Source organism: Hesperophylax consimilis, chromosome 6 (genome assembly GCF_061612785.1).
Source record: "Hesperophylax consimilis isolate HC1 chromosome 6, BYU_Hcon_1.0, whole genome shotgun sequence".
Lineage (NCBI taxonomy): Eukaryota > Metazoa > Arthropoda > Insecta > Trichoptera > Limnephilidae > Hesperophylax > Hesperophylax consimilis.
Window position 1 is genome coordinate 38,617,760 of NC_142841.1, and position 26,547 is coordinate 38,644,306.

At 40.7% G+C, this 26,547-nt stretch overlaps 1 protein-coding gene across 1 annotated transcript; it reads left to right on the plus strand.

The window, feature by feature from the left end:
- The first annotated feature begins 19,514 nt into the window (after positions 1-19,514).
- LOC149423325 (uncharacterized) lies at positions 19,515-25,901 on the plus strand. Its single transcript, XM_089632722.1, has 2 exons — positions 19,515-21,324; positions 22,162-25,901. Exons 1-2 carry the CDS (start codon positions 19,515-19,517, stop codon positions 25,899-25,901), a joined length of 5,550 nt encoding a protein of 1,849 aa, XP_089488848.1.
- The last annotated feature ends 646 nt before the right edge of the window (positions 25,902-26,547 follow it).

Genomic DNA, 26,547 nt, shown 5'->3' on the forward strand with positions numbered 1-26,547 from the left:
CACGATGTTAAAGTATCAGTATCTTCATTTGCAAATATATACTGTATTATTTAATTTAATTTAAAGAGTCTAGCAGAAAAAATTACCGTGAAAAAAATAAATAAGATGTATATTGAAAATATTCCAAATATAGAAACTAAACTTGAACTCTTCGAACCAACCAATCCGTCTGAAATTGTACAAATTATATCAAAAATGCGAGGTGGTTCTGCTCCGGGATTTGACGGTCTCGCTGTAAAAACACTAAAAATCATTAAAAATTATGTTTCTACACCAATCTCTCATATTATAAACAATAGCTTTAAGACAGGAGTTTTCCCGAGCACGTATAAGAAAACCATAATCTCTCCAATATTTAAGTCCGGTAGCCCGGAGGACATTTCTAATTATAGACCCATTTTGCTCTTATCTAATATATCGAAAAATTTTGAAAAAATTGCTAAAAAAAGACAAACTGCATTCTTAAAAAAAACTCGATTATAAATGAAAATCAATTCGGTTTCACAGAGGGAAAAAGTACCCAAGATGCCATTGCAAAAATTTCATATAGTATTCAGAGTGCCCTAGACAAATCAAATAAATGTATAGGATTTTTTATTGACTTAAAGAAAGCATTTGACAGCATTTCCCATGAAAGACTTATATTGAATGAGTTTATTAACTCCTGGGAGTACAATGCTTTATATAATATACTATATTCTGTATTGTATACTTTTAATAAATAAATGTAAATAAAATAAAATAAAAAATATTAAAATTAAAAGAAAATGGCATTAACCACTTAGCTCTTAAATGGATAGAAAGCTACTTAACAGAGAGACCTCAAATTGTAAAATTAAACCAAACCTTTAGTACACCACTAACAAGTACATTTGGCATTCCTCAAGGCACGGTCCTCGGACCATTACTATTTCTAATGTATGTAAATGACATTTTCCAACAGAAAATCAAAGGTGAATTAATCTTTTATGCTGATGATACTGTTTTATTAATAAAAGGTCAAACATGGGAACTAGTTAACAAACTTGCAAATGAATGTATTAATATCTTAAAATCATGGTTTGATAATAACCTACTCACACTTAATGCCAAAAAAACTACATATGTATTATGTTCACTACAAAAAATACCTAAACACAAATTAAATACCATAATCCATGATGAAAATTGTGACAATGTCAACTGTAAACTACTTAATCCTATTTGTACTGTAATCAACTCTTCTTCTGAAATTAAATATCTTGGTGTGATCATCGATGAAAATTTGAAATGGAAAAGCCATATTACGGAGTTAGTAAAGAGAATAAGGAAATGTGTATATATATATATATATATATATATATATATATATATATTTATCCCCTCTCGTACTATGTTGATCTCGCGCGACGGTACGCCAGGTATATGTTGATCCGTTTGCATTTGTTGATCCACCCCGGATATGTTGATCCACTACCCAAGCTGGCATACATATGTAAATCCCTAAAGATCAACTTGTGTCATCGAGATTTTGCTGTAAGCCACGCCCATTTTTCGGTCGCATATACATTTTACACGATTTATTTTGTTGATCTATATATTTCTGACAAACTTGACCGCTTGCATGTGTTGTAACTTGTAACCGCCAATTTCGCGCGCGTTGTGGTACTTTTTAGATTCCGTTAGAACATCCATATTCTATGAAAATGACTCTGTACTTAAAGAGGATAGACTGCCTCACGCGTATTTATATTGAAATGGAACTTTCAAAAACGTCAAATCCATGCTTAAAAAATCTTTTGAACTTGATTAAACAAAAATGTAATTTTAATGCATCATTTACTACGTTTCGTGACTTAGCAGGGGTGCCCGGGTTCATGGGGTGAGATTTGTCTAAGTCATTTTATAAGAGAAATTTTGAACATTGATTGAATAAAATTTTATTTTAATGTATCTTTTACCATCTCTCCCGACGTAAGTTTCTTGTAATGATTAAGTTGAAACAAAGCGTAATATCCATAATATGTGCCTATTAAAATTGCGGTGATTAGATTGGTGAGAATTTAATTTTTCAAATTTTAAATTGAAATTGCTGAAAAATTTATTCCAATTTGTTTTTTACCAAACATGGCTAAAGTCATTTCAAGCACCGATTCCAACCAACGATGTTTTAGTATATGTTCGTCAATCAACAGGAGCCATAATGTCTGTACATCAGAGCCCTCGAGAATTATTACAATTATGTGTACCGCCGCCCCGGGAGCCAATATATTAGATAACCAATACACCTACCATTAGTCACCGCCAACGTTTTAGCGAGATAGTTGTTTATTTTTTGTATTTTTTTACATCGTCTCCACACAGGAGGCCCTAAGGAAAATCGTAACCCTCAAGGCCTATGTCATCTTTGTGAATGCTGTGTTGGGGGTATTTTGAAAGAAAGGAAGGTCAGTGAGTTCTGGGAAGGAAATAGGTATGGATGGGTGGGTAGTATTCTGGGGGTCAGTGTGTTCGAGTGATAAACATAAGATTCCAACTTTCCTACTGCGTTGCAAGGCGATGCGTTGAAAGAGGATTAATCGATCCGGCCCACCACGCATTTGGTAGGCAAGCGCATCCGCCGCCAAGAACCGAACAAACCTCACCCCATAAACCCGGGCACTCCTGCTAAGTCACCAAACATATCAAACTACTTGAGGTGGCTCTCGACTAGCAATCCGTAGGTCGCGGGTCCAAATAAATTTTATTAAAATTAATTTGCACTATTTTACAATTAGTGTTTGGTTATATCTGAATAGCCAGGTACTCTCCCACCTTCCTCCTCGTCATCTCCTTTGAGGTCACCTTTGAGGATGCCATAGTCTCACTGGCTCCAGACGGAAGTTTTTGTAAGTCTCCATATTCAAATTCGGCGGTATGATTTTTTTATGTGACACCTCTCACTAGAGCGCCCCTGTCTTTACACGTTAAATACATAGAAACTATGTCGCCAACCGGTTGGGCAGCGTTATGAGGCGGGTTAAGGTAGGGGCTGTAGGAATGAATTTATTAATGCGGGTCTTAAAAGGCCCGGATTATATTGATAGCTCGTTCCACATGCGAGCCGACTTACGATAAAACGAGTCGGAGAAACGACCCGTTCATATATGTATAGATAACATCAACTTAACTGTGAACGTGTATTCCGCTCGGTCCGTCGAGTATCAAGAACGTGCACGGTGCACCGGGGATCAATGCTGCTAGCTCCTTTTAACAGGCTCTAATAAAATATCTGTAGAATAGACACAGCATACGCACATTTCGTCATACATGATTTTATCGCACATATGCCTCAGGGATCTCATTTCTTCAGTATTCTGTCTACTTTCAGCCTTCTTCTGCCAATTCCATGCCTCATTTCCATATATTAGGGTAGGTACCAGCACTCCATTGTGGACTGCTAGCTTCGCTTCTTTGGACCGTTTTTAGTTAGCTCCAACCGCGTCCAATCATCCATTAATTACCCATTATAACCAAGAACCCGGCCACCCCTACTAAGTCACGAAGCGTAATCAGGAGAGATGGTAATAGATGCAAGTTCAAAATTTCCCATATAACATTATGCCTTTTGCTGCCATTTTGGATTTTGATGGTCAAAAGGTATCCCTCAACCAGTCTCTTTCGATCCGGCCCGCCACGCAGTAGGTATTTTTTATGGATTTGATTTTTGCGAAAGTTTCGTTTCAATCTAAATACGCATACATTTCTTATAAACAATTCAAGCAACATATATTAGGGTAGGTACCAGCACTCCATTGTGGACTGCTAGCTTCGCTTCTTTGTACAGTTTTTAGTTAGCTCCAACCGCGTCCAATCATCCATTAATTACCCATTATAACCAAGAACCCGGCCTCCCCTACTAAGTCACGAAGCGTAATCAGGAGAGATGGTAAAAGATACAGGTTCAAAATTTCCTACATAACATTATTCCTTTTGCCGCCATTTTGGATTTTTATGGTCGAAAGGTATCCCTCAACCAGTTTATTTCGATCCGGCCCGCCACGCAGTAGATGGGAAAACGCATCCGCCGCCAGGACCTAGACAAACCTCACCCTATGAACCCGTGTACCCCTGCTAAGTTATGATTTTTTTATGGATTTGTTTTTGCGAAATTTTCGTTTCAATCTAAATACGCATACATTTCTTATAAACAATTCAAGAAACACACGTCATTTTGATTTGAAACGGTACCATCTCACAGTCATTTCATGCGATATTCGACTCTAGAGACTAATACTTTGAGTTCAATATCACAAAAGATTACGGAATCACATAAAACCTTGTGATGAACAGTCCACCGATTGCCCCTTGATTGGTTCATTTAGTAAAACCATATATAGGGACACAGATCAACTTTGTCTAATAACTTCTTTCCTGGATCAACATACTACGGGAATAGATCAATATATATGAGATCAACATACATAAGTATGCCAATTTGGGTAGATCAACATACTACGGGAATAGATCAATATATATGAGATCAACATAAGTATGCCAATTTGGGTAGATCAACATAAATTATGCATCCGATTTCCATACAAATTTTGAAAATTTTACTAACAGTATATCAAATGGTTTTTCTGGCAAACTGGCAACATTGATAAGTATTGTACCACTGTTGTCAATTCATTCAGATGTATTCCATAATAGCCAAGTTATATGGTGTTTAAGGTGGATCAACTTAGTCTAACAACTTCTTACTGGATCAACATAATACGGGAAGAGGACAATATATATATATATATATATATACAAATTATATTTATATATTACACATAACATAATATTATAACATTGAATCTAAGTAAGAATCGTGGCTCCCTTATCAGGCACAAGAGCTCCTCTTTTCTGATAAGGTATACATGACCAATCATGTACCTAAATATTATATTTTGCAAAATATATATGTATTAATGTAACTATGATCTATATTAAAATAATAAAAAAATAAAATTATTTATTTAAAAAAAATGTAAAACTTTAATTTAATTTAGAAAAACCACATCGTCATTTGAAACCACAAGAGAAGGTCGGCGAGTTCTAACAGGACTTAGACAGCTCCCTCACAGGTCGGTGGGCCGAGTGCATTAAGAATGCGGACAATTTTGCTCAAAGTTGTGCTGCGTGAACTCAAACACGGGTCTCCACTGCAGTATACAAATAATTTGCACTGCAGTATACAAATAAGTATTCGAGTTTTCCGAAACGTTTTCAACTGGCTATAACGTCAGTAAGACATAGAAATGTCTGGTGAGCCGGCTGTTACCAACGTCACCCAGCGTGACGTCAACGCCACCGATTTCGCGAATAAAAACGAATATGTCTTTTTGGCGGCAAATCGAAAATAAATTAATATCGCCTCGTCGTATTTTTTTCGAGAATAAAACAAAACCGTGAAAATTCCCTAATCAGGGAATGCACAAAAATGTTTTGAATGCGCAAACAATTAAATTTCTGATAATTTCATAACTACTTTTTTTTAAACTGAATTTACCTTATATCTAGTTACTCCCCAGCCAGCTGTGTAGCAATTCTCTCCTTCCGGCACGGGGGTAGTTCTCAAACGGATGGTGTCAATATTTTTGCTTCTAGTGAAATCCTCTGACACCTGGAATGATTCAGAAGTTATCGGCAATCTACGTTTTGACAGGGTTTACGTAATATGGTTTTACTACTTCGACCTTTGATCCCTACACCCAGTGGCGCGGCCCGTGACTTTTCAGCGAGCCAAAGTAGTAAGATTAAAAAATACGACATTAATGATACAAGCAAAGATATTAGAAGAACGAGATATGCTATGTTGGCCGCCGGACCGTAGCCGGAGTACTACCTAATTAGGGTACTTTGAACGGTATCGGGACGTGTACGCACAGCAATCTGTTCTACGTATTAGTGCGGATACCTTAGCGCAAGCGAAGGTGTGCAGTAGTATTGGTAAACAAAACCGGCGACACTCGGCAAAACAATTCCACTCAGTACGAACTGCTCATAGCACATCTCGTTCTTCTAATATCTTTGGATACAAGTGTTTTAAAAAAAATAATAAAAAAATGTTTTCCATCTTACTAATCTGACTCACCGAAAAGTTACGGACTGCCACAGCCACAGCCGTATCCTTGATATTAGTGTATTATCTCAACCATAGATGGCGTTAGCTGTTGAGCATTGTAGAGACCAGGGGGATAATAAATAAGGTTGGAGGTCATATTATTCCAACCGCCTATTAAATAAGTTATCCATCCAAATAGTCCATCTATCACAAAGTCCAAGTGCAGTGACACTTGTAGACTTCTGGAAAGTTTGCATTTTCCAGATAGTTTTGAAAATTTTAGATGAACTACTAATACTTACAATGATGATGGCGATGTCTTTTATATCCCCCGTGGTAAATGAGGGGTGGGAGATCAAAGTCCCCACTTGACGCCTCTCACTGCCGTGCCCTTCGGAATCCGTCAGCCGCGTGATACCAGCTACCACACTCAACTTGCTTGGGTTCACAAATTCCTTTTTATTACTGTCACTACGAACAAATAAACAATTGGTACACCAGCATCATTTTTTAAAACTAATATATTTATAGAGTCTAGATAAATTAATGTATGTATAAACTAATTGCTGTGGAAATCAAATTCCAGGGAACTACGCGTACGTGTGATAAAACCATACCATGTTGGGAAGTAAAAGCTTCACAGATTCCCTCATAGAGGGCAGTGCATAGAGCTTGCGTGGAAGTCCGTAAGATGGCAGCTAGTGGCCAGTAGTCGCCAGGGCCAGTGAGAATGCTCCCAGACAAACTTACTGTTCTCAGATCTCAATTAGCCAGCTTCTAGTTAGGTCGACTATCGAGTCACCATTGTAATACGCGAAGTATTAATCAATCCCTGATTTATCACAAAGAACCATTTATTTATACTCTCCTTCCACGACGAGTTGGAGAACTGTTTGTAGGGACACAACATTTAATCGCGCTACAAAATGTAGGAAGGCTAATAAAGAGAGAAAGGTAAAGAGGAAAGAGACCCTATCTTGTGTAGTGGTGTATCTTTATTCTTATCATTATTATATCTCATTCTGATCTTTCTTCCCTATCTATCCCTAACATTAATGTTGCTTCCCTATCCATCCCTAAAATTAATGTTTATTTGTTTGTCCTGTACGTGTTTCTATACCAAACACCCAATTTAACTTAAAAATTTTAAAGATTGATCTTATTAGTACCAGAAGTGTTTAAATAGTGATTTGAAAGGTAGAAAAAATCGGCGACGCTCGAGGATGTCTTCATGATACTACATGAAGACATAAATCAAATAATTATTTGTGGTTAAATAAGACGTAAGTGATGAACGATGGAAGATTTTTTTTCTCTCCTAATATTAAGGATAACTCATTTTCTAAAATACAAGCGCCAATAACAAAAAATTGTACACTGCAAAACTAAGTAATATTATGTAAACAAAATTAAAACTACCCGATAAAGAAAAGGAAAATACTTTTGGTATATGAATTGTGACAAATCATGTTAAATAAAAATTACTATTTTTACCTATTTACCTGTACAAACAGTGTGCTGCCGTTAAAATTGCATTCATACCATAAAGAGATCCACCACAAAAGTGATTGTCATCATATTGAAGCGATATCTGAAATAAACCGAACTAATAAATTTCGTAAATACCTGTACAGAAAATAGGGACACGCTTACTTAAGCACTTAAAAAAATACACTTTTTAGTGGTTAGATAATAATGAGAAGTAAGATTTTTGAGTTTTCGGAAACATGAAATAGTGCATTTTATTCATTATTTCGTTAAAATTAAAATCGACTGTTCACTTTTCGGTCATTGTTTTGATATGAAAGTTTAAATGTTTTTTTCTTCTCTTATTTAACCCAAAATCTGAACCTATGTTACTAAAATAGGTTCTTAGTTGGGTTTAATTTTATATGTTTTTATATAACCCTGATGAAGGTTCAGGCTGAACCGAAACCTGTTGGTTTTGTTGCATATTAAAAACGACTATTCAAAGTGCACATTAACCGTGTAGAACATTAAAAAAATATTTCAACGATTTTCAAATTATTTTTAAAATCTTGTTTATTTACGTGTAACTTCCATTTTACTTTAGTAGATACTTACAATAAAAGGAATTTCAGACACACTCTGGACCACGCTTCCACCAACAATTCTCGGCTTGAACTCTTGAGAATGTTCTTGTGCAGCTAATAAAGCTAAGAAGAAAAAATAAATGAAGTATTGCAAAAATTATGTTTGAATATGGATATTCCGTACATAAAAAACATACCAACGTTCGCGTAAATCGCAAGTGTTACGGTCTTTATATAATTTTGACACATATTGACGTAATGATAATTTGAGGTTATCTGTTGCACACCTACGTCAGATTCTGTGCAAACCACACAAACTAAGTACCATAAATAAACCACCCACCTCAGTACTAATATTTTAAAATTTAGAATGTTTTTTATAACAACTAGCTAGGTACTCGATTGACAGAACAGAAATTGTTTATAATAGTTTTTCATAAGCTTTCTTTTTTTAACATTGCATAAACAAAGAAATTATTGTAAATATACTGATATTGTACAAATATTACGTACAACCACTTTTTTTTAAATATTTTAAAAAAACATTCATCGAACTTTTTAAGATTAAATTTATTTTTTTGTTATATGTTATATGTAGATTTTGTTGTTATTACTGCATATCTTCTGTAATAAATAATAATAAGTTTGTATTTCAGTAACCTACTTGGTAGTTTATCGAATGCATATAATTTACACAACGTATTAGTAAGGCTGCTAAGGTACATGGTATCAGAGCTAATGGGTTTGTGGAATTTTCGATTTTGGGAATGTCGAGGATGGAGATAGGAAATAGGATAGTTGGGAAGTACCTAGGTTTTCAGATCCTTTCACTAGAGCGATACTGAGAGAATTTACCACTTTAAAACTCAACATTTATTTGAGAGATTTTATTTTTATTTTTCGGCTTAAAATAATGTGACCTTACTGGGGTACCCCGTTGCTTCATGAAATACTTTATCCACTCGAACGATCGCGCGACAAAAAACTTTTTTCTCCGATTGCTCGCGGTTTTTTGGCGACGATTTGGAATATTTTCCGCCAACATTAAAAAAATCAAACCTCCGAATTTTAATACGGAAACATAAAACTGATTGTAGTGCTATACAGCCAATGAATTCACCTATATTTTAATTATTATTCTTTATTTTTTGAATTGATAGATAAATTATTAAAAAATCTTAAACTTAATAAATGCGCGAAATTAGCGTTTTTGTGATTTGAAATTGCCGCCAGTGGCAGTTTTAAATATCTTTATAGAATATTTTCTACGTTTTTATGTTCTCTATGGCCTGTTTGATAACCACAGATGCAAGAATATACTAAAAAAATAACTTTTTGTACGTTATGCTCTCTTCAAAAGTTTGGTTAGAAAATAATTTTTTAAAATTTGAGTGCGTGACGTGTCAAACTTGAAATCACTGTATTATACTATATAATAAATTTACCACAAAAACTGGTATAACGTTAGGAAGATACATTAACTGTCTACAATTATTAATAAGCATAGTCGCCGTGTTGGCTTTATTTTATTCATTTGATGAATTATACAGAGAGCCTATTTCACGATGTCAAAATCATGGTGCTACTTTTTAAATAATTGTAAATTAGAACTGGAGATTTGTAACCATGTTTTTATATAACGTGCAAAACGAGGAAATAAGGCTTAAAATGAGATATATATCATAGATATAAACATTGCCAATATTTCAGGGGGATACTTTGAAAGTTGATGAAATTCACCAATATTTGACGAAAAATCACTTCTGACAGCTACCTTAAGGTCAATCTACATAGAGTAAATCGGAATATGTAAAATGATGATTAATTTGTATATATATCAAACCTTTGTATGACCGTAGAATGCAAATAAAATCATAGTGATAATTTTATATCTAAACGCAAAGGTATCGAAAAAAAATGGGTGAGGGGAAAATAATTGATGGAACCAATAATTGATTTATTTATTAAGCCCTAATATCCTTTTAAATCAATATTACAGTTGTATGGTTACAATGAAAGAGCAGTATATTGATTTAAACATTGTTTACACACTTTGTCATAATAAAAATGTATTCAGTTTATTGGTTTATTCATAATTTAAGAAAATCAATACATAATAATATCATTGTGCCTCGCTATAGAGTGAGATTCTGAGTATCGCTCTGGTGAGGGACCACCATTCAGAATTGAACATTGCTTGAATTGGCTTTGTTATGTTTAGTGACTAGATCTGGAAAAGCCTCTTTACAGAAAAATTGACAAAATATAATTAAGACATAAAAATAAAACGAGTTATTTAATGTGTACAATAAACAGGGAAAAATGAAAATACCTGTGCATTTGTTAACATGCATATTTCAATGATCAGAATTGAAATATACATATTAAATGTCCACCGAACCTTATCATATAGAACCTTTGAGGACAACATAACATGAGACGTGAGTATGCGGAAAGAAATGATTAAGTCCAGTCATCCAGGCCATCATAATTGATGTTCAAACAAATTTAATTAAATTTATAAATTAGAATTTCATAACTAAAAAACCAAAAAAGAAAAAAATGAAATAAAAAAAACCCTCAGCAAATCTATATTGTAGTGTGATATGGCTTCATGCAATCATAGCATAATGCCACATCACACACATCACACTTTGTAAGGGTCCTTTTGAAAATGTTATTTATGTTGCACCACGCACATTTCACCTTTTTCCCGCTACGGACCTTTCAGGATATGTCGCAGAGTCTTTCCTTCAGCTATTAGGCCAATGGTCCGCACAGTCGTGTCAATTTGACTACGACAGAACAGCAGAAGGGGTTCATCCGCAACCTCACTCCTGAAGTTTCGGTACAAAATGCGTTTATTTTCCTTGCGGAGCTTTGAGCCGTACAATATATACGCATTCTGCACCGAAACGCTTAGTAGTCTCCTGAAAAGCTTCTTGTACCAGACCAGGTTTCGCTGTCGTTCAATGGGGAAGCCTGACAAAAGCTGATCTTTTCGGTCAACTCCCCCCATTACCTTGTTATAGTCTAGTACAATTTGGGGTTTGTATTTCCAAGCACCAAACTTTTCAACTGCCCCGATTTCTGCTTTATGGTAGGTGGACAACATACTTACCAAGCTTTTGTCCAACCAAACCATAACATTGAGGTCCCCGCAGTTCGAGTATACGAGCTCACCTTCCCTCAGTTTTGATTTGAAATTGGACTTAAATATACTGGGCACAAATTCTCGGTTCAACCGCAATGTGCCCATGCAATCCTTCCCACTTCTTTTGAGGCATTGCGCTAATAATGGACTATTGTAAAAATTGTGTGTATTAAATTAGCGTGTACCCTTTGCTAAACAGAGGGCTGGCCAAATCGTATACTATCTTTGTAGTGGCCCCAACTGGGCAGATATTGTGAGCACCAGAAAAGTTGGCCTGTGTCATGTCTTCCGTTATGTCGTCTTCCGTTATGTCGTCTTCCGTCATGTCTTCCTGGTCTGGATTTGTCGATTCAGTCTGACTGGAAATGGTCTTCCCCGTATAAATTTGGAATTTCCAAAGATAGCCAGACTTGGACTCACAAAGCTCGTAAGACTTTATACCCGAGCCTGCCGCTTTAGATTTGATCATCTGGACGAATCCCAAACGGCCTTTGGATTCATCCAGAGAGATGTCTTGCTCGGGCAGGTATAAAGTCTCAAACTTATTTGAGAGGTGGTCCAAGACGGGCTGAATCTTTTGTAACCTTCGCACAGATAATGGTGCATCAGAAGAAAGACTTTCATTGTTGGTGAAGTGAAGGAACTTTTTAATTAGAAGAAAACGATTATAATCCATGGCTCGGCTGAAATAAGGCATGGCGGTGAGTTTTTTTGAATAGAAGTAGTCTTTTTCAACAGGAAGGGGACTAATACCTTGATACATTAAAATTGCCAAGAATACATACATTTCCACTTTATTCGTGGGAGCCCATTTATTGGTACGCGCATGACGCTTAAATTGTTTTTTCGCAATCCATTGATCTGCATACCTGTTGGTCTCTCTCGCGATCAGTTCAACGAAATATGCATCAAAGATTTTAAGAAAGGCATCCACAGGTTTGCCCATTTCGTCGGTATTGAAAGTTGGTCCTGGCGTGCCTGTGAAAGTCTCCCTTATCCCAGTAAAACGTAAGATATCATTAGACCAATCGAAAGAGTAACCTTCAGGCGGCAGAATCGAACGCATTGCCTCACTATCTACCTGGTCTTGTCTACTAAAGTCTATGGGAGTTAGGTGAAACGTTGATAATATTATGATAAAGTATTGGTGGCATGTATCCTCATCGCTCTCTTCGTGGTCGACGTCGCTCGCTTCGTCATCCTCGTCGCTCGATCTGTCCATATCCATTTCTGAAACAACAGAAAACCCAAATTAATTTAATGTGTCTATATTACGATAACCCACTGCCTCTGGTACGGCTTAAGACTCGCAATACGATGGTCGCGGGATCAAATCAAATAAATTATATTTGAATAATTAGTGTTATTTTCACACAAAATTCATTTAAAATAATACATATTATATTTGCGGCACGTTCCAGAGTGGAAGATACCCAAAGTATCGCCCTGGTGTAAGACCCCATTCAGAATTGAAACGTTGCTTGAAATGGCTTTAGCCGTGTTTGGTGACCAGTTGTGAATAGCCAGGTACTTTTCCACCTCCCTCTTCTAAACCTCCTTCCCCTCCCCGCTACCTTCAGCCTCACAACATACCCCGATTGGGGATGCCATAGTCTCACTGGCTCCAGCTGAGGCTCTTGTGAGGTATTCATATAAAAAAATAAATAAAAAGTTAATCAAATACTTGAGGCGGGCAATGTCAGGAGTCAGAATAGCACAGTCAGGTAGGTATGGAATGAAGAAAAGAGTGTGTGTGCCAAGATCGAGTTGCATGGTGGTTCATCCTCTCTGCCTACCGAAATGGCGTGAAGGTAAGTTAGTTAGTTTTATAACTCACGGTTTCCAAGTACAGACTCTTCTAGTACAGCTGCCTCGTCCACGTTACTGTTTCTGCCCATGTCTGACTCTGAAATAAAAGAAAACACAAATTTACAGTAGAATTTGGATATAATGACTTTGCATTTAACGGTCTACTGTTTTAAGTGACGATAATGTAAACTCTAGTAAGGTTTCATAGCTTTTAGTAGGAAAACGTATCCGTTTAAAGTGACCAACTACGTAAAGCGACCTATTTTAATGATAATTTGTCCGGTTACAAAACCCACCTAAAAATACAGCCTCGCTTTTGACTAGGAAGCTCGACACAATGAGTCCCGTGAAGCAAAAGTGTTTTTTCAATTTAAGAAAAAAATGCTGTATTACACCGTTTAGAAGCCGGTGAATCAAATGTAATCCTCGCAAAGAAGTTTGGCATGTCTTATTTCTCACTCTGCAATACCCGTTACAGAAAAAAAAAGATGTGTAATGATGCATCCACGTCATAACAACAATACATTTTGTATGTTTGTTATGTGGAATTTTTAAGTACTATGCTTATTTCCTGCCAATATACCAACAGTGAAACTGTGCTAGGGATATCAATATAAAATATAGATAATTGATTTTATATTGAGCCCCTGGTATGACATTTCAAAAAATAAACTCACCGTTCCCAAACGCCGACAATTCTTCGTAGAATGGCACGTCCACCCACAGCTCGCTATGATAGCCGGCCTCCGGAGAGAAGAGTTCCCCACTCCGCGATGTCCCAGGTAACGGCTCGGGAGATGCTGCACGGATAGGCATAATTGGTGCATTGGGAGCCGTTGATTGGGTCTGTGCGGGAGTGGACATCCACGGTGGTGGTACGGGTCGTGGCAACGGTGAAGGCGTCCCTTGTGAAAAGGGACACGTTGTTCTCTCCGGAGATGGAATTCTGAAAACATTTACATAAATCATATAAATTGTTCTCATTCACGTGTGAAACAGTAAGTACAGTATGTAAATAAACAATAAAATTAGAACTCTGTAAAATATGCACTGAATGTGCCAAATGCACAGAGCGCTGATCTTACCAACTCTCACTGTAAGAGTGGAACGCTGTCAGGAAAAAACAATAATATTGTATCAAGCATCTAAATACGATTACTTACTTTTGTTTAGTTTTTCTTGGAGGTGCGGTAGGGAGCAAAATGCGCGCCGCCTGCTTCTTGAATTTTCGGCTTTCCAGCTCTAGCCGGAAGGAAGCAGGCAGGGCCCTAACAGCCTTTAGGGCCTTGACGCGATCCTCTCGCACCAGTAGCAAAGCAGGGTCGCTGTTTAAATAAATACAAATTTAATATGATGAGTTCAACGGCCACAGCAAAGTACTTTCATAAAAAAACATTAAAAAATACTAACACTCCAGACGAGGCTGCAATTGCAGCTCTGCGTTGACGTCCACGTGCAGGTAGTCCGGCACCAGCTCGTACCCCACCTCTCCCTCTTCCTCTGCCTCCTCTTGCAGTCAGCACCACTCTATATATTTTAAATTGAAAACATTTAATGTAAGTACTTAAATGTTTAAATTTTGTTAAATATTGCACTGATATAAAATTTTAAAATAATTATTGGGTCGTGAAGTGATCCCTTTCCCTGGACGACAGCTGTTTCTGCACAAATTTGGTAAAAGTAAACAAATTAATTAATTATACAACTAAATTACTAAATTTTTATTGTGTGACGAAGGCTTTACACCATTTTACATGTGAAAAAGAGTCAACTTTTTGACATATGACTTAAAATAATTGGTTAGCAAATATCTGTATTAATAATGAACCAATTCAAATAAAACTTATATAATATCTCTTTGTTTTGAATCACTGTGATGGAATATCTATATTTCAAATGCGCGAGTGCAGTATTTAAGACATTATTGTAAATCAAAAACAGATGACGTCTTCAGTTGACGTAATCTTACACAAAAACTTCAACCAAAACAATATAATACAAACAAACTAATTAAAAACGCATTTCAAAGATAGATAAGTCAATCATGATTACACAGATATATAATTATGCGTTAAAAACCCAATAAATTAATTACTTACGGCATTTTAGGAAGAGTCCAAAATTTCGTGAATGTTGAAAATTTATAATTTTGTTTTTTGACCGGACGCCATAAAAAAACCGCGAAAACTCGTTAAATAACACTTCAAAGACAACGGATAGGTTCATAGACAAAGTGAATATATTATCAGCTATTCGATAAAACAAGTAGCTGGCCATATAAACGTTTTAAATAATTACAATAAATATTTTACGAATGGTAGAAAAATCGGTCCATTTTTGGACCGATATCAATCGCAGAAAAATAAAAGTGGTCGATTTTTCGACCGAAATCGTTCCAGTGGTTAAACTAGCTTTTTGCCCGTTGCAGGCAACCAAATGAAAAAAATGAATTCATTTAAACTGTTGAGTAAATAAAATTGAGAGTTGATGTTAAATGTGGATGAGGCAAGGAGTATGAGCCAACAAATGTAATAATATTTGTATGTTTGAATGGAAATGAAACAATTTGTGTGCCTACAATAAGGAATTTAAGTAAAAAAATGAATGTACTTATATATTTCTACATTTGTACTCTCAGAATTATTAAATCGTTTTTGAACAACAGCAAGCAACAGGTGACACGAAGATGTAAGATTGAGACTTTGCAGCAAGAATCCTAGGTGGTTAAGAAACTGGACCAGGAACTGGTGAAGAAACTGGACTGCTGCAGCGAGAGCGTCCACCAACAGTGCCAGCAGGAGGTTCGTCATCCGTCCAGGTATTTGTATGCTGCTAATAAAGGGCTGACACAATATCCTCACATAAATACAAGACCTTGGCAGCACCGCTGTGACGCTCGATGAAAATAGAAGATGGAGATTCTGCAGCAAGAATCCTAGGTGAAAAAGAAACTGGCCCAGTTGCTGATTTATTATTTGATGTTTGAATGTGGATAAAGCAAAGAGGTGTGCCTGATGGTTAGAAAAATTACCTACTATACTTTTATCACTTCACTTCCACATCAGGTACTTCACGGTTCCGTTATTAAGTGCTTAAAGAAAAATAGTTCATACTTACCAGTAAACCAATATATTCTGAAACAATATCCGTACCACATAGGTACCAACGTATTGTTGCAAATAACAAATGGACGTGTCAACATAGATTTTATTTAATTAAACATATTTTTTTATAATATTTTGCCTTTCCAAACTTCTGTGCTCCTAGTAGATTACAGCTTCCTTGATGTGATTTTTCGCAGAAATGGCGCTATAAAAATTATCATAATGGAGGAATTTATATCAAACTCAATTTAACTTCATTAAAAAATTATCAAGAAATTTTTCGTGTACAATACGCAAGTAGGTAGTTGTAGGTACCTACTTAAAAAAAAGTGTACCAATAATTATTATAAATATAATATCGTAATGTGATTGAAGCATAACCGACTATTTTTCTATAGGTAAATGAAAAATCTTGCATTTTATGTGGCCCCAATTTAGTTTATGTTAGTACCTGCCCACCTAGTACCTATCCAGTACCATCCGTGTAGGTACATGTATCTAATTTTATTTAAAAATTTGAATAGAAATAGTTCCTAAGCGTTTTTAATAGCTAACTACCGCGAAAATTCTAATCCAATTATTTAATCGAGCAACACCGACCTTTTCTAATTTTAGTTTCCGTGAATGGAATATGAAAAATCGCGCCAGTCTCCAGCGGATGGAAATAGTACTGAGGCCGTTTCCATTGACAAAGCTAACTTTGATAACTCACCGCTAGATGTCTGCGTTAAAAACTTGGCATATGAACATTTTTGTTAGAATGGCATCTTTCGATGATTTTCGAAATGTCAATAGCTTAAAGCGTTGTTGCGGCGCAGTTTTAATGGAATATATTAATTGCCACCGATTTTTAACGTTGCAAAACCCTCTGTATTTTCCGAAATTTCAAGACGCTGAGTCGTTTTTTGCGGAGCACTATCGTATTCCTTGAGGCGACGGCGAAAATGATTTGTTTTTACTTAATAAACACATATATCAATAATAACTTACGTAATTAATAAACAAAAGCTCGTAGGCGGTTTATCTTGGTTGAATCGATATTCGAGGCAAACTGAACCTTGAAGACTTCCGAAATGCAGGCGAGAAAAGTCGATTGTCCTCGATCAAAAATGAACCTCACCGTCGTCTATACGTAAGCGAAAGAGAGGTCGTTTTTCCGACACAGAATTTCCTTAAAAATTAAGGGTATTACTATACACATGTATAAATATGTTAATTTTATATATGAAATCACACAAGTGTATGAATCGCCATCATCACAGTGATACATCCCAGGGTGGAATTAGACGTCCATTACAAACGCTCTCCACTGTCTACGGTTCTTCGCCTTCTGTCTTTAATCCTTTTCTTTGTGATCCAATCCTCTTCCACCCAGTATATATTGACCGTGTTCCAGACTCATACCATGAAAATTATAACCGCGGTGATTAAACATGAAAAACTTTTCAAAAAAATTACTAGATTTTTTTTCATTAGTTCACAAATATAAAAGTTGTTAAAAATTCTCATTTTTAACACCTTTTATTATTTCTTCCCACTCGGCCAGCTGCTCTCTTTTGATTTATGATTTGCATTACTCGCAAAGTAACTACTATTTTTAGATTATCATGAATGAGTCCTCTGAAATAATCCCCAAAGTTTCGCGGAACAAGCTTGGAACAAGGTGTACCTACAGTATAATGAATATTCAATAAATAAAATGCACACGCCTAGAGGTCTAACACGGACAAACGTTAAATCCCTATTTCAATACGATGTTGACGAAACCCGTCATCTACGGTCAGTTGGCGGTATTTGCGAGCACGGTCAGAACATTGGTAGATAAAATGTCATTGGTAGACAAAACCGCGATAAGCTGTCAATACGCACTTTTACTTTTTGAATAATTTCGTTCATTGTGCAAATAACTGGATAATTAATGAATGAAAGTGAACTAACTAAGCTCTTAGAATTAGAAGAAATCGTTTACACGATCCGTAGACTAAATCAATTGATTACCTTCCAGCTTTGAGAAATAAAAGTTGTTAGTCATAATAATGAACCAATGTCATTATGACTAACTCCCTTTTAAGGGTTGTAACGGACGTAGTTGACCATATTATTTAATTTCATAAAAAATTGTTTTACTTTTATAAAATGTGCCTACCCCACGCCACTGGCAAAATCACCACTCCCCGCCACTGGCCATTTTGTCCAATTTTCGGCCCAGGCCGCTTGAAAACTTTGTCTACGAACGGCATCGATACCGCGTCGCCGGCTTATCTGCCGCGCGGATCGATGTCCAGCATTTTTTCTATGTAAAAATTACTAGGAAAAATCAATTTTTAAATGTTACAAATGTATGTATTTTACTTGTTCATCCCCTCGGCGGTAGTCAAATAAACACTATTTTCGATATACTACCGCTGAGGAGATATTAAAAAAGCTGTTTTTCACCCATATGTAAACCCATTTTTGAACAATATTTTTTACCTTTTTTGCGTGTACAAAAATCCAGGAACCTCGTAGCATAGTGAATCTTATCTCTTTCTGAGCGCTATGTTACGGGGGACCTCGGAAAAATACTAACTTAACATATTTTACAAATTTGATCGCTTGAGATCATTTTTACACATTTATTTTACAAACATTTCTTATTTTTTGTCGTATCTTGACAAACAAAAAATCTAGTTGTCAAGATACACATTCCTTTAACTACTATGCATTTAAACTATGTAATTGTCATTCATGTAAGCGCTCAAAATCTTTTCTAACTCTCAAATTTAAGCGACTACTATCACCAGTACTACCGACAAAATGAATATGCAACATCTTGTCGGAGGCTATAAACTCATTGTTGGCGCGGGTACAACCCCCCACCACTTTTGGGCTCCTAGCCCAATGTCGGGCGCGAGTCAGGCTAATTAAATATAAGCAGCCCCATAATTCAAAATAAATCAGTTCATCTTTACCACCGAAACCAAGCGTTTTATTATCTACAAGTGACTCCTGCCCAACATCTGCCTCACCACGCCAAGTCTTCTGCTCCAAGATCTTCTGGTGTTACCTCTTCGAGACCAGCCGGCCCTCCTCTGGAAAACCGCCAACACCAGAAGCGAGCAGAGACGACAGCACACCCAGTGCCCAACATTCACCAAGCCTGGGTGCGGGAGGCAGATTTCATCATCAAATATTGCTACTATCATCATCATCGGCCGTAAAGGAGCATTCTCATCGGTTGAAGACACGGTTTGGACCCGGCGCCTAAATCTACAGTCTTGTGCGGACTCCCGTCCAGTACAAGTGGTCCTTCGAGCCGGGATTCTCACACGCCTTCAACCAGGATGTCTCCAACCTTACGGTCGAGCCGGATCCAAGACGATGGATCCTCAACACCATCTGCAGATGCCCTGGACGCTGGGTCTCAGGCCACGGCTGCGGTTCACGTCACGCCTGACGTAACCCCCATGCCCACGCCCAGCACTACTCCTGACATGGCACCACCTGCACATCATGACTCACCGCCCTCCACATCTCAAGAGGATGCGATGGAGTCATTGCGACAACAGCTTCGCAGTCAAACCGAGCACATTGAGAGACTTAAAGCAGCTCTTCAATCAGCTCCAACAGCAGCAGCCCCTGCCCCTCCTGGACCTTCGAAGCTCCTGGAGAGGTCACCACCATCATGGACGCAGCCCGGCCAATCGAGCCCGGTGCCTCTGGTGGACCAGAGGTACGAGGAACCAGCAGCAGCAGTGCCTGCCCGATCTGGACCCGTACTCCTGGAAGGGTATCCTGCCCAAGGAGGACCCTGGCGCTTCCAAGGGTACAGCCCTGGATGGGTGCAGCCCGGCCAACCGAACCCGGTGCCTCTGGTGGACCAGAGGTACTCAGCAGCGGCGCAGCCAAGGCCAGCCGGTCCCCCGCCCTCGTCACCCTGGCCCAATGCAGGGTGGCCAAACATGATGCAGCCTGGACCCTCTGGCCCCGTACCGCCCGCCCCTCTGATAGAACAGAGGCAAGCCGTACCTGAAGTGCCAGCCGGACCTGTACCTCTGGTGGACCAGAGGTACGCATCACGAGCGCAGCAAGAGCCAGCAGGCCCTGCGCAACCAGCACCCTGGACCATTCAGGGATCCCCAGTACTGGTGCAGCCTGGACCTCATGGCCCTGTGCTGCCCGTACCTCTGCCCCACCCGGGGTACCCAGCGCCGACGCCAGGATCACCTGCCGGACTGCTGGAGCAGTGGGACGTGCCATGGACACAGCCTGGACCACCTGGACCCTCTGGACCATCTGGACCATCTGGACATGTGCCGCCCGTACCACTGCGCGAACAGGAGTATGGCGTGCCGGCACGGCCAGATGGCCCGCCCACAGCCAGTACCAGCTCCATGCCGAGATTCCCGCCCCAACCTACGGCGGATGAGACGGCCCAACATACCAGAGCCTGGGTTCAGCATGATGGCAGTCCCATGGCTCAGCTGGCCTCCGCCCTGACAGAAGCCATCAGAGCTTCAAGGGCTCAGGACAGCCCCCGTCCCACAATCGAGGACGATCCACGAATGGCGGCCCTTATTGCCAGACAATCTATGGCCAAGGACCTGCCTCCATTCTCTGGAGATCCACTGAAGTGGCCCACCTGGAGGGCACAGTTTAACCAGTCTACCTCCACATGTCGGATGACCTCCAGCGAAAACTTGATCCGCCTACAGCGGGCCCTCAAGGGGAAAGACCGAGAAGCCGTCGGCCCCCTTCTGATGGACCCTGCCCAGGTTCCGGAGATCCTGGCAGTCCTGGAGCAGAGATTTGGAGGGACTACTTCACTCGCTGCTCTGATGCTGGACAAAGTGAAGAAGCTGCCCCACCTCACAATTGAGGCCTCTCTGGAGGACATCGCAGACTTCTCTGGCACAGTTCAAAACCTGGTGGCATCACTCCGCTCCCTCAACAATGATGGCTATCTGACGAATCCAGCGCTGCTCAGTGACATCGCGGGGAAGATGCCGCCCACCTTGCGGTTGGCGTGGCTGATGGAAGTGCGGCACTACGAGGTCTCCGCTACCATCTGCCAGTTTGCCGCCTTCCTGAAAACCGTCGCGAACGCCATCCCAAAGTCCGGTTTGGTTGACCCCGCGAGGTCCCGCCCACGCCGTGAACATACGCTCGCCACAACGGAACAGTTTTCGCGCAAAAACGGTGCTAAAAAACGTGATACCTGTGAAAGTTTCCTAAATATGTCTGCCGCGTCAGAAAAGTTTTCGCGAAAAAACAATTCGAACAAAAGTGACACTTGTGACAACAGTTTAAACACGTCTGCCGCATCAGAACGGTTTTTATCGCGGGAAAACAATGTTTACAACAACAATTCTAGTGAAAAACAACATTTCGCGCAAAATAATCGAAAGCCCCAAAATTTGTCTGGTAATAATCGAATGCCCCAAATTTTGTCTGGTAATAATCGAGAAAATAATCGAAGCGGGGAAAAAGTGCAAAACAGTTACAATGAAGTTCGCGAGTTCGACAACCGCGCCGGGTGTGTTCAGTGCGGTGAAAATGGCCACCAACTTAGCGAATGTCGTACTTTCGCCGCGAAAGACATAAAAACCCGTTTTGTGACAGTTAAAAGTGCCGGATTGTGCCGAGTATGCCTCAATGGCAAACATTTTACCAAATTCTGCAAAGTTAGTGACTGGTGCGGAGTGGGGGAGTGCAGATACCCCCACCACCGACTTCTTCACAACCCGAACTATCGTGAAAATAACAATACAGTGGCAAACGTTCACAATATGTGACGCCACACCGAAAGTGCCGTGTTAAAAGTGGTGGGGGTCATATTGTCGGGCCCCAAGCGACAGATTAAAACATTTGCGCTTCTGGACGAGGGCTCAACTGTCACCCTTATTGATGCCACCACAGCACAGAAAATCGGCACAACCGGACCTACCCGTGAGCTACGACTACACGGAGCAAAAAATATGTGCTCAACAGACTTGACGTCCCGCCACGTGCCAATCACTCTACGCGGCGCCGGAATCTCTGATGAGTACGTCATCAAGGCCAACACCGTCCAGCAGCTCAGCCTTCCTGAACAGAGGATCCACGGCCGCTACATCACCCCCACACTTCTCATCGGGCAAGACAATGTACACCTTATTGTCTCGAGGGAAGTGCGCGACGTTCGTGACTCTACGCGAATATTGTCACGGACGGCGTTGGGGTGGATCACCCATGGCGGAGGGGCCCCTGAACACGAAGCTGAGGCTACAACACTGACCCTGCGCGAGGAGAGCCACAAAGACGACCTCATGAGTGATCTCATCAAACACAATTTTGCGATTGACTCATTGGGGATCACGTCCGCCTCTCGTGTAACTGCACACATAGTACGTGCAAATCAGCTGATGGAAGATACAACCCATCAACTGACATCTGGCCGATGGGAAACCGGCCTTCTGTGGAAGGAGAATAATATCACACTGCCTGACAATCGGCAATGTGCATTAAAACGACTGTGGTCTCTGGAGAGAAAATTATCGAAGGAAAAGGACTTGGCAACCGCCTATGCAGCTAAAATCAACGGACTTATAACACAAGGCCACGCACGTGAACTTACGGATCGAGAGGTAGAAAAACCCTCTGCCCGCAAATGGTACCTACCGCATTTTGCCGTAGTGAACCAAAACAAACCAAACAAGATCCGTGTGGTGTTTGATGCTGCCAGCCGCTGCCGAGGGACCTCCCTCAATGATCAGTTGCTGACTGGGCCTGACCTGCTGACTTCATTGTTAGGAAACATACTCCGGTTTCGAGAGGGAAAAATAGCTCTCGCCGCCGACATCAAGGAGATGTTTTTACAAGTGAAAATCAAAAGTGAAGATCAACAGTCACAATTGTTTTTATGGAGACCAACACCTCAACAAGAACAACGTACTTACATGATGTCATCAATGATGTTTGGCGCTACCTGTTCACCAAGCAGCGCCCAGTACGTGCGAAACAAAGTGGCCCAGGAGAATTCTGCACTATTCCCTGCTGCCGCAGCCGCCATCCAAACAAAGTTTTATATGGATGACTATTTGGATGCGGTCGATACCAAAACTGAAGCGACAGCACTCATCACTACTGTTGCCAAAGTACTGTCAACTGGAGGATTCCACCTAACAAACTGGGCCTCTAACGACACTTCAGTGATGGCTACTATCCCGCTTATAGACCGAGCCAGGTCAGCCATCACCATAAACAGCGGAGAAGCAGATACCGAGAGAATCCTAGGACTTCTGTGGGATCCTGTCACAGATCGATTTTTATATGCATTTCGCGATGCTGCCGATCCTGAACTGATCAGCAAGCCTACCAAACGCCAGCTGCTCAGCATTGTTATGAAAATCTTCGACCCTGTGGGCTTCGTCGCTTGCCTCACAGTCCGATCGAAGATACTACTACAAGCTGTCTGGCGATCCAACATCGGATGGGACGACATCATCACACCTGAACACAACGAAAGGTGGATGGACTGGCTGGGACTTCTGCAAGACTGCAAAGTTGCCATACCTCGGCGCTGCTTACAAAACAAAGAGAGCTTCGTCACCCTCCACCTCTTCTGTGATGCCTCAGAGCAGGCATGCTGTGCGGTCGCCTACCATACCGAGGAGATTGATGGGAACACCACAGCCACCTTTTTGGCCAGCAAGTGCAAAGTGGCTCCTCTGAAACCTCTTTCAATACCCCGCCTTGAGCTACAATCAGCGCTCATGGCGGCCAGACTGGCAGCAACCCTGAAAAAAGAATGTCGCAGCAACATTGCGCGAACAGTGTTCTGGACAGACTCGACAACAGTGTTGTGCTGGCTGCGCACAGATCCACGCACATACTCCGCCTTTGTGGCCAACAGACTCGGCGAGATCGACGAGCTCACCCGCATTGCAGATTGGAGATGGGTCCCTACCAAACTGAACCCGGCAGACATCGGCACCCGAGACGTCAACACTCCTGACCTCTCGCACTCTGGACGATGGTTCAGTGGACCAGCCTTCCTGACCTCAGACGAGGCAGAATGGCCGCGCGAACGGTGCAAACTGCCTCAGCCTGATGATGGCACCCTAGAAGTGAGGCCTCAATACGTCGGCATCACAACAACTGTGGCAGAGACACTGCCCGAAATCAACAGATTCTCTTCATGGCGTCGACTTTTTCGAACTACCTGCTGGATACACCGTTTTATTAAAAGGTGTCGTGGAAAACATCACGAACAACCTGATAAATATTTAAGAAGCGATGAAATCAAAGAAGCAGAGGCCCGATGGGCAAGAATATGTCAAGAAGAGACATTTTATCATGACATAAATGCGCTCCAGAAAGGAGATCCACTACCAAGTGACAGCCGGCTCAAAGCCTTGAGCCCCTTCCTTGGACCTGACGGCCTGCTGAGGATGAATTCCAGATTACAAGCCCTCAGTAAAGTGCCTCAAGCAGTGCGGACACCGATCATATTAGATGGTGATCACGCCTATACAAGACTTCTGGTGAGACATCATCACCAGGAAGCCAATCACCCAAGTACGGAGAGAACCATGGCTGAGGTGCGAGGCAGCTACCTTGTGCTGCGACTGCGAACAAATATTCGGATGATCGCCCACAACTGCCCCACCTGCAAGATGCGCAGGAGCAAGCCAGCCCCCTCACTTATGGGGCCCTTGCCGCCATCAAGGCTAGCCCACCATGTTTCTCCATTCACAAACTGTGGACTAGATTACTTTGGGCCGATGGAAGTCACCGTATGCAGACATCGGGAGAAAAGATATGGTGCAATCTTCACATGTCTGTCTACTCGTGCCATTCACCTTGAGCTGAAAACTTCACTGACCACGGACTCCGCCATCATGGCTTTACAACGCATGACGGCGCGCCGAGGCCAACCAAAAGCTCTGTTCTCAGACAATGGTACGAACTTCCATGGTGCCGACAACGAGCTGAAGGATGCCATCGAATCACTCAAAAATGATACCCGGATGAGGGATCATTTGTCAACAAAGGGGATCGAATGGAACTTCATCCCTCCAATGTCTCCTCATATGGGGGGAGCTTGGGAGCGCCTGGTGCGTTCTGTAAAAACCGCCCTGAAGGCCATCTTGCTGGAACGAGCTCCACGCGAAGAGACCTTGAGGACAGCGTTTGCCGAGGCCGAGTGGACTGTAAACAACCGCCCCCTCACACACGTCTCGGTGGATCCCAGGGACGAAGAGCCCCTCACCCCCAACCACTTTTTACTGGGAAGAGCCGGAAACCGACCTCATCTGTCACTATACGACAGGCAGGATGAGGAGGTATGCCTCCGTCGCCAGTGGCGTATCAGCCAACAACTCGCTGATATGTTCTGGAGACGGTGGCTCCGCGAATATCTCCCCACCCTGGCTGCTCGCCAAAAATGGCAACAGCCAGTCATCCCCATCAAGAAGGATGACCTCGTGATCATCATGGACCCCGCTATGCCCCGCAACAGCTGGCCACGCGGTCGAGTCCTTGATGCCACCCCTGCTGCAGACGGCCAAGTGAGGACCGCCAGGATCCAGACGAGCACCGGAATTTACGTCCGCCCCGCTGTGAAGCTCGCTGTAATCTTGCCGGCCCCACCAACCGATGCAAACCCAACAGTACCACCAGCCCAGCACCATCCCAGAGGGACTGGCCGCCGCGGACTGCGCCGTACCAACAAACGTCCTATTTTTTAGTTCAGCATAGCTAAACGGGGGGAGTGTAACGGACGTAGTTGACCATATTATTTAATTTCATAAAAAATTGTTTTACTTTTATAAAATGTGCCTACCCCACGCCACTGGCAAAATCACCACTCCCCGCCACTGGCCATTTTGTCCAATTTTCGGCCCAGGCCGCTTGAAAACTTTGTCTACGAACGGCATCGATACCGCGTCGCCGGCTTATCTGCCGCGCGGATCGATGTCCAGCATTTTTTCTATGTAAAAATTACTAGGAAAAATCAATTTTTAAATGTTACAAATGTATGTATTTTACTTGTTCATCCCCTCGGCGGTAGTCAAATAAACACTATTTTCGATATACTACCGCTGAGGAGATATTAAAAAAGCTGTTTTTCACCCATATGTAAACCCATTTTTGAACAATATTTTTTACCTTTTTTGCGTGTACAAAAATCCAGGAACCTCGTAGCATAGTGAATCTTATCTCTTTCTGAGCGCTATGTTACGGGGGACCTCGGAAAAATACTAACTTAACATATTTTACAAATTTGATCGCTTGAGATCATTTTTACACATTTATTTTACAAACATTTCTTATTTTTTGTCGTATCTTGACAAACAAAAAATCTAGTTGTCAAGATACACATTCCTATAACTA

Bases quoted from the DNA above. Each gene is read 5' to 3' on its own strand.
- LOC149423325 (XM_089632722.1), top strand. From the start codon at position 19,515: ATGTCTCCAACCTTACGGTCGAGCCGGATCCAAGACGATGGATCCTCA. The intron at 21,325-22,161 runs GTGAACATACGC...TGTGCTCAACAG, and splicing joins CGCGAGGTCCCGCCCACGCC to ACTTGACGTCCCGCCACGTG.